This window comes from Psammomys obesus, unplaced genomic scaffold (genome assembly GCF_907164565.1).
Source record: "Psammomys obesus unplaced genomic scaffold, mPsaObe1.curated_primary_1811, whole genome shotgun sequence".
NCBI classification, from domain to species: domain Eukaryota; kingdom Metazoa; phylum Chordata; class Mammalia; order Rodentia; family Muridae; genus Psammomys; species Psammomys obesus.
In genome coordinates this window covers 4,079,713-4,097,114 of record NW_026585691.1, presented here as the reverse complement: position 1 = coordinate 4,097,114, position 17,402 = coordinate 4,079,713, and the positions used below count along the sequence as shown (strand labels likewise).

At 38.7% G+C, this 17,402-nt stretch overlaps 1 protein-coding gene and 1 non-coding gene across 3 annotated transcripts in view; one reads left to right on the top strand and one right to left on the bottom strand.

Annotated features, from left to right (window-relative positions):
- The window catches only part of Usp3 (ubiquitin specific peptidase 3), a 78,886-nt gene that overhangs the window by 16,326 nt on the left and 45,158 nt on the right, over positions 1-17,402 (top strand). The window contains exons 2-3 of one of the 2 annotated variants that reach the window (XM_055597839.1): positions 7,518-7,578; positions 11,962-12,093. The exons of the other annotated variant lie outside the window; for it this stretch is intronic. Of the exons in view, the coding sequence (XP_055453814.1) occupies positions 7,518-7,578; positions 11,962-12,093 (193 nt within the window). The remainder of the gene's footprint in view (positions 1-7,517; positions 7,579-11,961; positions 12,094-17,402) is intronic. 2 annotated transcript variants of the gene reach the window in all.
- Positions 6,088-6,194, bottom strand: LOC129670352 (U6 spliceosomal RNA). The gene has a single exon (XR_008719183.1). It is a non-coding gene; the product is annotated as a U6 spliceosomal RNA (small nuclear RNA).

The following is a 17,402-nucleotide window of genomic DNA, read 5'->3' as shown; positions in this document are numbered from 1 at the left end:
TATCTAGACTTGCTAATTGTTAAGATTTTATTTCCTTTCTATTTTCTTTATCATTTTTCCATAGGTGCCTTCTGTTTATATATCCTACCTACTCCTAAATAATTTGAACACATACTGCTCCATTATCATAAATTTTTTATAAGTACAAGGACATGCTATGCAGTAAGATATTTAATAGCAATATAAAATACATTTTATATCCATATTTCTTCAGTTGTCCATATGTGTGCTTTGTATAGCTATTTCCACTTTCTATCTGCCTCCTCATTACCCCATATCAAATCCAGGATCATGTGTTACTTGTAGTTGTTCTAACTATCTCTCTTTCATATGAAATAGTTCTTTCACCCTTTTTTGAAGAACCCAGTTTACCTGTCTTATAAATACTAATTTTTACACCTTCTATCTAGGGGTTACACCTATGGTTTCTCTCATTCTAAGCAAGTACTATACTACTGGAACACACCAATCTTTCTTTTTTAATTATGTTTATATATTTATAACATTTATAATATATACAATATATTTATAAACATATACAAGATAACATATCATCATAGTTGTAAGTGTAAGCATAGAACCTGTACAGGATCAAGCCAAAACCGCAGCATGGATAGACGAGGGGCTCTCAGCAACTGAAGGCTGCTGGAGGAGGGAATGCAGTTTTCTTGTGGGACACATCCCTTGAGAGACTACCTGTGCTCCTGTACATAGCCTTATGCCCACGTACATACTGGCAGCACTAACACGTGCACACACATACGCTCCATAGATAGGCGGACATGAGAAGACAGCTTTTGGGAGTCAGTGCTCTCCCTCTTTACCCACTGAACCATTTTGCTGGCCTTACCCCCGGCTAGATAAATAGTAACTTTTCTTCGCCTGATATAATTGCCATCTCAGATGCTTACTACCTCCATCTGCTAACCTGGGCCTAGTCCTGGAAGCGTCTAGCCTCTGTACAATCTAACCTAGGCCTCGAAAGCTTTTAGCCTCTGAGACTTACAGCTGAATAAACTCACTCTTCGTTGTTCTTTCTAAACTCACAAATGAACACCGCCCTGGCTTTTTTGTTCTACCAGCTAATTTTACCTTCACTACTTGGGATTAAAAGTGTGTGCGAAAGGTGTGTCTATTCCAGCCTGAGTAGCCATATTGCTGGATTAAAATCCACCTACAATAAACAAACAAATAAATAAGTAAAAATAAATCAGAATTTTAGTTAGCTAGGCTGCATTTAAATTCGCTCTATATCACAGGCTGGCTTTGAACTTGCAGCCCTCCCAGTGCTGGTATTACGTGCATGTGCCATTGCTCATTAATTGTTCTTGATAGAATGAGTTATTACTAGGATGGTCTCAAGATGGAGGTTTTCTAACTAATACTTCTTTCACATGTGTTGGCTGGTATTCCATAAAGAAGAACTTTCCTTTTTCCCTTGATTATGCATTTGCTTACACACCATAGCACAGGCACAGATTTTCATTTATTCAGTGATACTGTTATCATTATTTTGAGACTCAACTTGTCTTAGATTTGGCCAGTGGGAACTTTCTTAATCTGTAATTTTGATGTGTCATTTTGGGTCTTTTTTTTTGGGGGGGGGTCTTTTTCTTTTTCTTCTTCTAATATCATAAGATGTTCCATGCATATCTTGTACCCAGCCTACCCCGGACTTGGAATCAGTCCTTTCTCTAAGGAGCCCTCATTGGTTTTGGTTGGAAGTCATGTTTATAAGCTAAGATTTCTTAGCAGAAAGATCTAAGATAGAAGTATGAATGAATAGGTATATTTACCACTGTTGGTGTGTATGTATGCATTTGTATGACCACGAGTTCCCATTGGCATCCATGATTCCTTTCGACACCACAGGCTGACTCCTCCCCCTTCCATATTTGCTGCATATGTTCAGTGCTGAGAAGCTGGCTCTCATGACCTGTGCATGTATACTCACTTGCTTATTCTATAATCAGAGACAGTAATTCCAGAATTGCTAGCCCATACCATTGCAGAAGATACTCTGGTCACTAGACTTGAGTTACACCCTGCTGGTCTTGTCTGTACGTGATGCTGTATAGAGCAGTGTGTTCAAAGCTAGGATTAGCTATCCTTCCCCTTCCACATGCTCAGTTAAATACAGCTTGCCTAATTTGTGTGTATTTGATTTTCATTTTCAATTTCTCACCTGATCCTTGGTGCTTTTATTTCATATTTTGAGTACCTAGACCATTAACATTTAATTAACATTTGTTAATGTTTCAAAGGTTAAGTTTTACAAAAAGCTATTCTAATTAAGAATTTTCAGCAAACTATATATGCTTTCTGTGTGTTGCTTTTTATCATTTACCATTTTATTTTATATATCAATCCATGTTTGTGTGAGTATTTTTTCTTTTTCTTTTTTTGGTGTGGTGTGGTATGTGTGTGTCTTTCTGTCTGTCTGTCTGTGTCTGTGTGTTTTTGTATGTGTAGAGGCCAGAGGTCAATGTCAGTTGTTTTCTTCTCATGCTTCCAACCTTATTTTTTAATTAATTAAATTATTTTTAATAATAATATTTTTTTCTTTAGGTCACAGAGTAAGTTTTGGGGGTCACTTTTCTCCTTCCACTGTGGGTTTCAGGAATGGAATTTATACCATCAGGTTAAACCTGCTCAACAATTTTGGCAGCCCACCACCTTAGTTTTTAAGGCATGATCTTTCACTGAACTTGGAACTCAATGATTCCATTGGACAGGCTAGCCAGTGAGTTCCAGAGACCCTCCTTTTTTTTTTTTTTTTTTTTTTTTTTTTTTTTTTTTGCCTCCATGTCCTCAGTGCTGAGATTACAAGCAAACTCCATCGTTCCCTGCTGCTGCTGCTACTTCTGCTGCTGCTGTGCCTGCTTTTTCTTCCTCCTCCTCCTCTTTTTGTTTTTTTTGTTAATCGTCTGTTTCTTTTTTCCAGACAGGGTTTCTCTGTGTAGCTGTGGCTATCTTGGAACTTACTCTGTAGAGCAGGCTGGCCTCAAATCCTTCTGTTTGCCTCAGAGTGTCTGCCAAGGTGTGTGCCGCCACCATCTGGCCATGCCCAGCTTTGTAAAACATGGGTTCTGGTGTTAAAACTCAGATTCTCATGCCTGAGAGGAAAGCATTTTACTGCCTGAGCATTTCCTGAACCTCATTCCCTAACTTCTTTATCATTTCCTCTCCATTCCTCTCTCATTCATCCAGTTGTCTGTCTGTTCATCCATCTGCTATTGATCTATCACTTTCTACTGTATCCCATTTATGAGTGTGTCACAGTGAAATGCAGCTGGTCTTCCACATGTGAGAATGTAGGTTGGTTAGAGTACTTTGCACTTAACAATAATGCTACAACTAACAGCTTTGTATATGCAGGATGATGACGATGATTAGGCACCTTGCAGGATGAATAAACATTTAACTTTTTGGTTGTGTGAGCAGTGTTATGTAAAAGATTTCATAATAGTGTAAGAGTTTTTGCCTACCCCGTCATTCCCATTTTCAGTGGTTTTATTAAAATAAGATGTCAAGGCTATTGAAGTAAATTCATTGTTGAAATTATTTTTCTGACTGGAAGACCTTGCAATCAGTTGAAAGTTACCTTGGGAGCATTCCTAGTTAAGAAATAACTACTCATATGGTTTGGGTCAAGGCTCATGTGGAGCAGTGGATTGTTTCTAATGCACTTTATTATCAGTGCTGTTTCACCCTCACACCACCGAGTGCCAGGTGTTTCTGAGACTTTTTTTTTTTTTAATTACATTCCTCTGTATTGACTGTTAGCTTCAGGGTTACAGAATGGCTGCAGGACAAGACAGTTCTGCATAGACTGGAAATAAAGATTTCAATTTCTAGAAATGATGCCAATGAGCTGACATCCTCAAGGGGATGGCGTCTTATATTTTGAGAAATGTTCCAGTCCTCTAATCTGCTTTTGATTCCTATGTAGTGAAATAGTTATTTCACTCCATTGCTCCATTGCTAGTTATCCATGCAGAAGACTGTAGCATAGCTTCCACCAGAGCTGACATGAATGGGTTACATATATGCTGACGTAGATGATATCAGGGTAGGGGTGGCTGGAGCTCCCAAAGCAGATTACCTCTGCCTCTGAGAAGTCTTCAGTTTCTGTATATGAACCAAACAGTCTTACAGTTGGCTCTGTATGCCCTGTCATGGGAGAAGCTGGAAGGTGGGTCAGAGCACAGTGTCAAGTATCTAATGCCGCAAAAGAAGTATAATCTGAGGTTTCTCAGAATAGTTCTTATATCACATAACTCAGAGAGGCAAGAGGATTGAAGGATAGGCTTTGTAGCTTTTCATGAGGAGAAAAGGGAATCCTGTAATTGCCTGTGGTGCTGTTTAAGAATCTTCACACAGAACAGGTGTAGTCTAGAGGAACGGTGCTTTGGAACTTTTGAAGATTTGACTATCTATTTGTTAGCAAGTTACTTTTTAAAATGTAATACAGGGAAAAATTAGAAGTGAGGCGTTATACTCATGAAAGAATTAATCAGACTTAGGGCTGGGAAAATACATGGATTTGAGCTTTTGAGTTTCTGAATACTGGTCAGTACAGAAAGATCACCAGTATAAAGTAGCTTAGTTCAAGGTAGACTGCCATGCCTTAATCTTCACTGCCTTTCCTGTAGAGAGGTAGTTAAGCCTTTTGGACAGCCTCAATTCCTTTTGGGTGGAATCTCTTAAAACTCCCTTGTTCACTTAACTAGTGCCAGTAATGCTGGTGAGCTGCATGGTAGATGGGAAGATGTTTCATGCTGCATGGTTTTCTGTCACCACATCCTAGCAATTCAAAATAATTCAAAAATAATTGTGTGCTTTGCTTACAGTTTTGTGGGTCAGAACTTGTCAGGATTTCATCAGAGTATCTGTAGTTAGAACACCTTAACTCATGTGCCTCTCTAAGTGAGGGCGTCTTTGTGCTTCCATGATGTTGTTTCCCCCAATCTCTTTGAGGTCAGGCTTACAGTATGTTTGTTTCAGAGTAGCCTGACTTCTCACCTGTGGCCAACCTCCCTTTGAGCAAGCATTCCAAACAACAGCAAGGAGAAGGTCTGAGTTTCATAAGACTTGGATTTGCATGGAATTACCTGTGGTATTCAGCTGCCCAGGGCGGTTAGAGAGTCAGGGAATGAGAAGGGAGAATTCGTAGTGGGGGCAATCACAGAGTAACTAATCAGGAAGGAAAAACTGTTACGACAAATGCTTAACTGGCTTCACCAATGGATAATTTACTCATTTAATCTTAGTTCAAGAGGACAGATTGCAGCCTGGAGGAAGAAAAGGACGAAGGTAAAGAGAGATGAGTGAAAAAGGCTGTGCTTCATAACTGTCTTCCTCACCTTGGCCCTGAACTCTTAGTTCTGCCATCTTTCCTTGAGGCTTTGTCTGGCACATCTCCACACTTGGTGTCCACACTTGGGCTTCTCCCTGATTTGATCCCTGCCTACTTCCTATAGTCTTCCCTGGCACTCTTCTGGCCCCACAGCTGCCTCCTGTTGCTCTAGGAACTCCACTGTTGTCTTGTTCTTTGGAAACTTAGTACCTATGGAGGCTTACATGCCTTGCTCTTAATTTCAGGGGAAGTGGGTTAGTCTTATTATATTTCTACTTATATTTCTAGACCCTTAATGATGAGTGATGCCAGCCTATTCTTACATTTCAAGAGGAAAATACTTTTACTGTTGGATCTTATGTGGAATGTGTACACCTACTTCAATATTAAATACTTTGATTATATTTTTACAAATCCATAGTTTTGACTTAATTTAGCACTAATATTTAGAAATTATAAATTTGCTAGTATAAATTGATAGTGCCACTCTCTTTAAACTTCATTATTATTATGAGGGAAGTAATGTATTTTGAAACTCTTCAGACAGTACAGTTGAAAGTGAGAGCAAGCAGGTTCATATGTCTCCATTCACCACACTGTTTGGTTTTTTGAGACAGGGTTCTTTGTGTAGCCCTGGCTGACCTGAAACTTACTCTGCTCTTCTCACTTCTCTTGGACATTTAATATTGAATTTTTTTATTATTTTATTTTTTTATTAATTACACTTAAAAAATACGGAACGCTTCACGAATTTGCATGTCATCCTTGCACAGGGGCCATGCTAATCTTTTCTGTATTGTTCCAATTTTAGTATATGTGCTGCCGAAGCGAGCACAATATTGAAATATTAAAAAAACTTTGCTCTAATATTTTTATGTTTTTCTGAATAGACTCTGAATTCAGATTGTAAACATTATGGATTATGTGGCGTGCGTGCGTGCGTGTGTGTGTGTACATGCCTGCATGCACATGTATATATGTTCCAGCTTCTCATAGAAGAGTCTGGAAAAAGTTCTGTTTCTGTGGAAAGTGTGTTCATATTATGGTTACACTTTGAAACCTATCTATCTGTAAATTGAAGCTTCCTTTAATAATAAGGTCTTATATGAAGTAAACTTCCATGTTCTGGCCTGTTCTATTCTTAAAATGTTTGAGAGTTAAATTTATATTATTACATATTGGACTTTTGGTAACTGAATGAGGAAATAAAGAGCACTTTTTCTTGAAGTGAGTTGCTGGGAAAAACACAAGGACTCCAATATGTTAGGCAAGTGTCCTAACTGAGTGACAGCAGCCCGACAACAATCAAGTAATCAACATTTTAAGTTTCCATGCCCACTCCTGCCTGGGCCAGCTGTAATACTAAAATGATTGTCCTGCTAACACCATCATCAAGAATTGTGTGCACTTCATTTGTTATATCAGACAATACTTTTAGAAAACTAGGATTAGGCCTAACTGTGATTTTAGGTTATACCTCTGAATAAAGGAAGAATTGCTATTTATAGTTGTATATAACCTTAATGGCAAAAATATGTGATTAAAAGAGACTTAAAAAGAAAAAGAAGGGCTGGAGAGATGGCTCAGAGGCTGGGAGCACTGTCTGTTGTTCTTCCAGAGGTCCTGAGTTCAATTCCCAGCAACCACATGGTGGCTCATAACCATCTATAGTGAGATCTGGTGCCCTCTGCTGGTGTGCAAGTGTACATGCAGACAATATTGTAAGAGATAGATAGATAGATAGATAGATAGATAGATAGATAGATAGATAGATAGATAGATAGATAAAGAAAGAAAGAAAGAAAGAAAGAAAGAAAGAAAGAAAGAAAGAGAAAAAGAAAAAAAAACCAACCAAATGCTTTTAATGGGAAAGTAGCCCGTTAACTTGCGGACTACAAAGAAGATTAAGTAATAAAGAAAATGTGCACATGTTTGATTTATGGCTAGGCTATTTGAATGAGTCAGTTAAAATGCACAACAGTGCGGATGTGCATTTCCGTCCTTTTGGGTCAGCTTTAGGCAGACAGTCATCTGTGTAAGCACAGGCACCAAGCGCTGTGCGCTGTGGGGTTTATGACAAGTCACAGGGCACCATTAGGGATTTGGGGAATGGAAAATAACACGATCCAAATCCATGTTGTATTTTTCTTTTTATTAGTGTGCAGGTCCAACAAAAGCCCCTGGGTCTGTTTGACTTGTTCAGGTGTCCACTGTGGAAGGTACGTGACATATTTTTATTCATTACCCTACTTGCTTTAATAATTTGCCCCCAAACCTTATATTGAAAGTGTATTTAAATATGTTTGTTAGTCATAGCATGTCATTCTTTGTAGTGATCTCAGGTTGAATACTTGTTATCTGATACAAGAAGGGAAAATCTAGGGGAAATCCTTTTATGCTGCTATGCAGAATTAAAATTTAGTGACCAAGAAAACCTACTAGTAATATTTGGTTGGGAAAATGAAACAAGGAAACTTTTAAAATCTTAAAACAAAAGTTTAGAAAATGGTTGTTTAAATTTTTGCTTGTTGTTTGTTTTGTTTTTCAAAAAAGGGTTTCTCTGTGTAGCCTTGGCTGTCCTGGATTGGCTTTGTAGACCAGGCTGGCCTCAAACTCACAGCAATGCCTCTGCCTCCCTGAGTGCTGGGATTACAGGCGTGCACCACCGTACCTGGCTTTAAAAATCTTTTTACTAGGGTAAAATTTAAGCCTACTCTTGAGTAGTATAATTGAATCCATGTTTTCATTACTTCAGCAGTATCAGCGTGAAGCTGATCTTGTCTCACTTGCTATCTTGCTGTGTCAACTTCCTTTACTGACTTGTGTCAAAAATTTAAATATTTACAGATAATGGGATTACCTTTGAAAATGACATCTCTGTGTAGTTACTTATTTCTGCCTGAGCTATACTAAATATTTCATTATTCAGTTAAAATATTTTGCCTTCTGACATAGGGGATGTGGCTCAGTTGATAGAGTACTTTCCTGGCATGCATGAAGCCCTGGGTTCTGCTCTTAGCACTACACAAAACTTAGTGTGGTAGTTATTCTTATGCTCCCAGCTCTCAGAAGACAGGCAGGAGGACAGGAAGTTTATTATTGTCCTTGCTGATGGTCAACCTGGGTTACAGGCCTGCCTTCCGTGAGACCCTTGCCTCAAAACCAAACCACACTGAAACAACCAATGTTTTGCTTTTTATGTAGATTTAGAGGCTTCTATTTCAGTCCTAACCACTTCTGTCCAGTTTTTGCCTTCCAGATGCCATTACTTAGATAACTCAATAACTGATTCTAACACTAACTCAAGGATATTTTTATTGCCATTTAGCTTTAGAAACCACCTACTCTGAGAGCTAGGCTTGGTGTTTTCACACCTATAACTCTTAACATGCGGGAGGAGGATAGCTGTGAATTCGAGGCCAGTCTGTTTGAGTTCTAGAACAGCCTGGACTAAAGAATGAAATCGTTCAAAAACTAAAGCAAACAAAACCCAACCAACCACCCTCTCCCCCCCAAAAAAAGAAAGAAAAAGTTGGGGGAGGAGGAAGAGGAGATGATCTACTTTGAATTTCTTTTAGTAGTCACGTATCAGGCAAATCACAGGGATTTACATCTATATTGTATTTATTTTTAGTATTTCCCATTGTTACTTTAAATCCTTATTACATAGAAAAGCATTTTTGTTGTTCAGTTATCTTGATTTTTCATGTTGAGTATTGGAATTGAATATCTGTCTCATGCACACTTAAGACTACATTTGGAAAATGCTTTGTATCTTAATTGTGGCTGCTGTGGTTTCAAAATCTCCAGGATCTGTGAGCCTGAAAATATTCTGTACAGATAATTTTTTTTTAAAAAAGACAAGTAGAAGGACTTAATCCCCCTCTGAAGAGTTAGGTTTCTCTCCTAGCTTTGAGAGGTGAGAATGATAATGCAGCAAGGGTTATGTGGCGCCTTCGGATGTCACAGAGTGCTCCGTATCCAAATGTTGAAAGTCATATGACCGTGGAAAGACCAGGGCATTTTTGAGGGGAAAAATTGGGTAAGGTTAATATTCTTGACAAATAGGAAGCAACAAACAATTCTCTGGGCTTTGGGAAAGAAAGTTGACATTTTCTAGACACTGCAGGTGGAATTTTTCTAATCAATGGCAAAGGTAAGTTCAAGGCTAGGACTTTAACAGACATTTAGAGATGACGCTAGGCAGATTGAACAGATAGTGGAGAACAGTCTGATTGATCTTGGCACTTCTTCTGTACTTCCAGTTATTGTTGCCAAATACAGAGGTTTGTTTCTCTCCCCCCCCCCCCCCCAGTAATTTGAGACTGTTTGCCTACAGGGAAGTCTTAAATATATATTTTTTCAATTTAGTGTTTCAAAAAAATATGGTGTATCAGCAGATCTGAGATAAATGTTCTACTGTTCTTTACAATGCGATCCTACTTAGTTTTTAAGTTATTGAATTGTTATTGGGATCTGTGACATACATAACTTTGTTCCTTGTGCAATAGACCATATGTCTAAAGAAGTTAAAAATCTAAAACTGTGAGAGAAATACTTATTTTTAGGGAGGCTAGCTTTATACTGTTAACTTCTAACTAGTGTATGTTTATTAGCCAAACATCGCTAATGTTAGTGTCATCCATTCATAATTATACTTTCATCACTGATCTTTTAGGGGTTTAATTTAAGCTCCTATATTGGGCTTCACTACACCTCCATACCTAGGTGTCATTTTCCTTTGTTCTCAGCTACACAGGAACAATTTAGAGTGCATTTGGAAACTACAGTATTGTAACTGAAGCTCCTCCCTGCATGTACCGTATAAGGATATGCCGTTCACTGTTGTTGTTGTGAGAGCACTCTTCATGGTGTGCACTGAGGGCAGAACATGAAGGTGCTTACGAGCTTACACAGACTAGAGCTTCCTTTTTTAGTTAAACAGCAAGTTCTTCTGAACTACACATTGTATTAATAGTGCTTCATATGCCCACTGTCTAAGCAGTTGGTTTATTATTTGGATTCTGAATAAACAATAGTTAAATATATAGGGGAAAGTGGTAGTGAACCACATTTTGAATCCTGAATTATTTAGTTTAATTGCCCAATAATCCATGTGAAACATGTATTGTAACCTCCATTCACAGATGAGAAAGCAAGTACAGAAATGTTAGTAACTCATTGTGCTCATATGAGCTAGTGTATGAAAGGCCTCACTTTGAAGGCTAGTTTAAGCACATACCTTTGTTGTTTTGTTTTAAAAAACTCAGTCTACTTTGGAGATAGAGGATCTTTGGTTCTGAAGTTGAGGGGGAGAAAGTGATTGAATCCTCATCCGAGGCGAAGGGTGAGAGTTTTCCTGGCAGGTGGAGGCTGGACTTGAGCTGCAGTGTAGTACCACCTTTTCCCCAAGGTACCTGCAGCTCCTTGACCAACCACTGCACCTTAAGATGAAACTGCCTGCTTGCTGAGTCTCTTTATTCTGGTGCTAGTCAGCCAGCATTTGTTTTTACCAGTTGAGGTTTTAAGTAATTGCCACCTTTTGCAGACTTGTTTTCAAGGAACTGGTATGATTTGGGTCGTTTCTAGTTTCTAGTAGAGGCCAGGGACAGCATTCTAGTCTTTACATGAAGGGCAGGTGTAATAAAATGATTTATTAGGGTTGGTGAGATGGCTTAGCTGGTAAAGGCGCTTGCCACCAAGCCTGATCCTTTTGGATGGATCAGGTAAGGAGGGAACCTACTTCCATGGATCATCTTCTGGCTTTTGCTTGCTTGTGCACCATGGCATGGACAGCCCTTCACCTGTAATAAAATATGGTTTATTAAACTTGAGTTGGAAAGTTACAAAATTGGTATGAATATAACCAACCACTGGCTATGTTTGTTCACATGGAAACAGTACTTTTTCGAAATTTAAGTTAATTTGTGTTTTGTTTGGATTGTTCTAAACAAATGCATTTCAATGAGTGTTGGTGATGAGGCATTCAGAGGGAAGGTCTGAAGCCATATTCAGGAGAACATAGATTGCCCTACTTACTGTGTAACTTTCATATTGGAGGTGCAACTTTAGCATATGGCTGTGTGGAAGGAGGTTTATTAATTTAGTGTACAGAGTTTATTTGTTTATTTTTTAATAACAACCTAAGCTGAAAAAACCTTTAAAAATATATAGGAAAAGCATCAGCATAAAAGTTAATAGTGATAGTATAAATAGCACTGAAACCAGTTTGCTTATGTAATGCCTTTCCTCGCTTGGCCCTAATCTAGGTGTAACTAAAAATTGACTGTATATATGAGTGCTCTATCTGCATGTGTGGACAGTTAAGGGTATAGATGGTTTTGGGCCACCGTGTGGTTGCTGGGAATTGAACTCAGGAGCTCTGGAATTGCAGACAGTGCTCTTAACCTCTGAGCCATCCCTCCAAAATTGACTGTAGTATTAAGTTGCAAATTTGAGTATTCTTGTAAGTATTTAGCTTAATATATCACCATATATTTTTTCAAGAGTTCTCATTTAATTTGGTTTATAATGTCATCATCTTTTACTACTTTCCAAAGCAATATTTAAATTAAAATAAAAATTTCACTTGGCTTTGTAAGGTATGTGAATGGCCATGCAAAAAAACATTATGAAGATGCACAGATATCCTTACTCAACCATAAGAGATCAGAAAAGCAAGAGAAAGCTCAGCATACAGTGTGCATGGATTGCAGTAGCTACAGCACATACTGGTAAGTTAATATTTTCTGGAAATGGTATTGTTTTCACAAATGTGTTCTTACAAGTTAAGCTTCTTTGTTTGAAAGATTGTTTTGATAATTTTCCTTATCTCATTGTGGTTCTATTCATTTGTACTTCCTGAGAGGTAAATGTCAAGAATTTAGTGTTACCAACTCAGCATTTCAGGCTTTTTTTCTCCATAAAATATCTTATTCTTTAAGAGGAGGTTGGAGACAGCCATGCCAGGTGGTGTTTGCTGGTATTCCTAGCATTCTGTAGGCTAAGCAAGAGGTCATCCTGCGCTACAAAGGTAGATCCTGTGTCCTAAAAAGTATGGGTTGGAACTGTTGGCCCCTTGTAATATAATGTACATGTCCATTTCATGTAAGTGGTAGTAAAGTCCTGTCTATTTTTATGACTACTTAGGAGTGAATTGTTCAGGCCACAAGCAGTGTTTAACAGTTTGTTACCCATGTGGCATATAAAGAGAAGTTTATAGTTTTTACTACTGTGTGAAGGAAATTTCTTTCCCTGATCATAAAGTATGACGAATAATTTTTTAGTTGTTTTACTTTCAATTCTAGGAGTTGTTGATGTTGAGAGGGACCATTTAGAAGACTGTTTTAGAGTTATTTATTGTGTATTTGCAAAGTAGTTTTCGAATTTTATATGTAGACAGTACTGAGCACAAGTGGGCATTTAAGGTCCAGCTATTCCTGTTTGTTGACTTGCTTTTGGTGAGGGGGTTGAGACAGGATTTTGCTATATGACACAGGCTTGCTCCTGCTTCAGCCTCCCCAGTGCTGGGCTGTTACTGCACCTGTTCCCAAGTATTCACAAGGCCCACATTTTCTGTTGAAGGGCATGCTGGTCCTTCTGCAGTGTCTGGAGCTAACTGTAGGAAGATGTCTGCAAAGGAGAGAAAAGTAGACCAGTGTTTTTTCAGGTCTTTTAATGTTTTACAGGTCTATTAAAGGTTTAAGTTATTCAGACAAGTACTCTTTATTGATCAGACCTGGAAGAGATAGCGGGGAGAGAAGCTTAGCGGTAGATAAAGACTTGAGTAAAAATTAGTGTCTTCTGAGAGTATCCACACACAGGGCAGTGTTCACTTACTATTGCCTACTGTTGTGGAGTACTCCTTTTTGCCACAGCTGTGAGCATTAGCCATGTTGCTGCTGTTGCTGACCCAGCCTTATGTAAGTCTCTAACTCCACTCCCATCCTAGCCCTTCATTAACCAAGAATGGTACAGCTTCTTTGTTTATAGAATTGTGTGTTCTGTGTTTATAACTACGTTTTTGCTTTAGAGACAGCAGAAATTGGGTCAATCTTGAATGTCTTTATCTCCCCTTCATAGTCATAGGTTCTGTCAGTCTGTGGTGCAGGTGCTGACAGCATTCACTCCTGATTTCAGTTAGCAGTGTGCATGGGATGTTCAAACCAGAGCGTTTTAAATACAGTTACATCTGGTTTTCTCTTGCTATTTTCTTGCTATTGGTAAAATTCTGAGGAAATGGTAAATCTTTGAGGAAATTTTAAGGATCAGCTTAATGGAATGAAATTTTTTTCATAGGGCTTTACTATATGTTTTAGGGACTTTGCATTTTTGTTAACTGAACACTGGAGTTTAATTTCTCTTACATTGCTATAGTATACTAAAATAGACATCATTTCATGGCCAAATTGATTTAGAAAATCTTGAACCTTGGGGTAGAACACACCCGAGAGTGGCAGGAGCTTCCTGGCCAATTGCCAGTCTTTTGTGTGCAGTTAAACAGAGCTGCAAGTGTGTGGATACCCAGAGCTGCTGAGATGCAGGAAGGAAGCTGCAGCTGCAGGGGTCACATTAGTGCTACGCCAGAGAACCACCCTGCGGAATTACACTCCATATAAATACCCCAAAGGACCTGGTGGTTTCTGTGAGTTCACGAAGCTTTGGTTGAAATTAGTATTTTCCCCATCACTTAACTGTTACGGAGAAACAGATTTCTCTGAGGAAGAGTACTGTATCATTTCCTAACATAGTTTAGCACTTTCCTTGTACATCAGTTTCTGATGGCTTGGCTGATTGATAGGATTAAAAGGTAAAAATATTTGTATATTTGAATATTAAGCATTTTGACATCAGCTTTTCTTCCAGTTCTACCCCCTAGTAGTAAGGATTGAACCCAGTACCCTGGACATGCTCAGCAAATACTACTGGATTGTATCCCAGTCCCTTTTTAATTTTTTTTTTTAATTTGAGAAAAGATTTTGCTAAAATATTCAGGCCGGCCCTGACTTTACTCTAGAAGAGCCAGGATTTAGTCTTCCAAACGCTGGGTTACAGCTAGGAGCCACCACACCCAATTGTGAAGCCCTCCTTACCACTTTATGGTTTGTGTTACAAGATTCTGAGGCCTAACAGTTGTTTTTGCCTGTGTGCTCATGTGTGTGCACATGCGTGTGGAGTTCATAACTGTTTGGATATCATTGCTCAGGTGCCTTCACCTTGGTTTTTTTTTTTGAGACAGGATCTCTCATGGGACTTGGAATTTAGGTAAGACAAGGCTGGCTAATCAGAGAGCTCAAGGGATCCTCTTGTTTCTGCCTCTCCAGGGCTACAAACACCCCAAGTTTTTATGTGGGTGTTGGGAATCACACTCAGGTTCTTAGAGTATGTGATAAGTACTTTACCAACCACACCATCTCTCTAGCCCACTTACAGTTTCTGTCTTTATTTTCTTTTACCAAGAGAATTGCCCTGCCCTCTTCTTGCTTATGAAGTTATTACTGAAAATTCCCTTCTCCTAACTCCAGTTACATGAGGTAATCTCTACTGAACTTCTAGCTTCTGGGACACTTGTCATTTCCTGTTATGTGTCAGTAATTTCTAAGTCTCCTTGGAGACTGCAGAAACCACCTCTTCGATCTTGGATGTCCCTCCTTGTCCTATGCAGACTAGGCAGTGTGTGTTTGAATGACAAAGGGCTGGGGTTGGGGCGAGCACTGAAGTGTTTGCCAACTACATGGTGGATTCAGTTTTTACTACTGGGGTGGAAAAGATTTTCTTAGCTATCTTTAAAAAAGGGGGAAGTTGCATCAGATCTGTAACATCGTGTCCTCTGATCATCTTGGAGGACTGAAGCCACAGACAGAAGGACACATTCTTTTCCCTTTGAAGATTGGCAGCCTTGCAGGCTGCTCTTCGTAACCCTGATACAAGCAGAGCCTCCACAGAGAAAGCAGACACTGTAAAGGTTATGGTTTCTCAGGCCACTCCCTGAGAAAATCCAATTAGCATGAAATAGATAGAGTTAATGAAGATTTCAATAAAAGTGAAAATCTTCCCAAGATTTTATATAAAGGTTATTTTTCAGTTTATTGCTTCAGTACTGTTTCTCTCTTCCCATCCTGTTGCCTTCCCTACCCAATATAAATGGAATTACATGTGCTATACATTATTGCAGTTGAAAAGAAGTTCAAATTAGTATTAGGAGGTTTGTGTAAGTAGACATATGAAGGTAACAGATTAAAAATACTAATATGATTCACTAATATCTGACTTCATGAACAGGAGCTGAATGTAGGAATGAAGAATTATGAAAAGAATATTAAGATTACTAGAATGTCTTGTTCCCAAAGCATTCTTCCACACTATTGTGAAATATGAATTAACTTATATCTAAAAGCTGCTTGTATTTCAGACTCTTTTTTACTTTTTATTTTTATTTTACCTGGCTTACTTTATTGTTTTTAACAGTTATGATTTAAAAAATTAAAAACAGGCTGGGCACAGTGGTGCACACCTGTAACCCCAGCACTCAGGGAAACAATTACAAGAGGATCGCTGTGAATACGCAGCCAGCCTGGTCTACAAAGGGAGTCCAGGACAGCCAAGGCTGCACAGAGAAAAACAAAAAATGAAAAATAAACCAAAAATTTTATTGTGACATAAACTATTTAAATACAAAATGTTTAATCCCACCCCTTTTGTGTTTGTTTGTTTGTTTGTTTGTTACTGACATGGGGTTTTTCTTTCTAGCCCTGGTGTCTTGGGACTCACTCTGTAGATCAGGCTGCCCTCAAACTCAGAGAGATGTCCCTGCCTCTGCCTCCTGAGTGCTAGGATTAAAGGTGTTCACCGTGACTGCCCAGCTTTCTTCTTTTTTTCTCCTTCCACCCCCTTTTAAGGGGTTTTGCTCAATAGCCCAGGCTGACCTCAAGCTCAGGCTTGGTTCCTGAGTGTTGGTACTGATTACTTCTCCTCTCCTGTTCCGTTTCCCTCCGTTTTCATTTGCTTTTTCCTGTGAGGGATGGGAGAGGGGTGGCAGGAGGAATCCTCACTCTCCTGCCAAAGCTGGCCTGGACTGCTGGGCTTAGGCACTCCTCCTGAGCAGCTGGAACCATGGGATAGACACACGCTGGCAGTGCTTTAAAACTGGAAGGCAGAAAGAGATTTTTAAAGAACTGTTTTGAAGTTTAAAAGAAACTGTAATAGAGGTGACCTCAGATCATGAAAGGCTTTAATAAACCAGTGCTTATCTGCTTTTAACAGAAAATGGGTATTTTATCTGAGTGTACTCTTTCATTTCCATAATTGGATATTTGAGACCAAGACATTAGAATTTAACAAAAGAATTTAAACATACGCTTGACTTCTAAAGACTTTGTTTTGGATTTTAACTTTAAGAAGTTTGAAACATGAAATCATTAGAATGTCAGCTTGCTTTTTCTTCAGTGTCTGTCACTTACAATAAAGTGGTTGGTTATATTTGTAAATACTGAAATGTTATGCGCTTAAATGAGAAGAAATTTAAAACTTAAGAAATTTACTGTCAGGCTGAAGAGATGGCTCAGTGATTAATAGAACTGTCTGTTCTTCCAGAGGTCCTGAGTTCATTTCTAGTGTGGCTAGTTCATTTCTATGGTGGCTCATACCATCTCTACTGAGAACTCATGACTCTTCTGGCAAGCAGGTGTACATGCAGATAGAGCACTCATATACATAAATAAATCTTAAAAAAAAATCTACTGTCCCCTTTGTGATGGTACTTTCTGCATTCTGGATGTTTTCTTCTGTGGCATTATACATGCTTACTATATGAAATGCTTGCTCCTCAGCATTATTTCACAAAGTCACTTCATTTGCATGATGGTTCCTTTTCATTTCAGATGAGTGTATGTTCTTCATCAAGAATCTGATGTGAAATGTATGGCATTAGTAGCTTCCGTAATACCCTCAACAGCAACGAGGGGAGAAAATGCTAATACCTTAGAGTGTTAAAGCCAAGAGAGAGGTGGGGCCTTGAATCCCAGCACTTAGGAAGGCAGAGGCA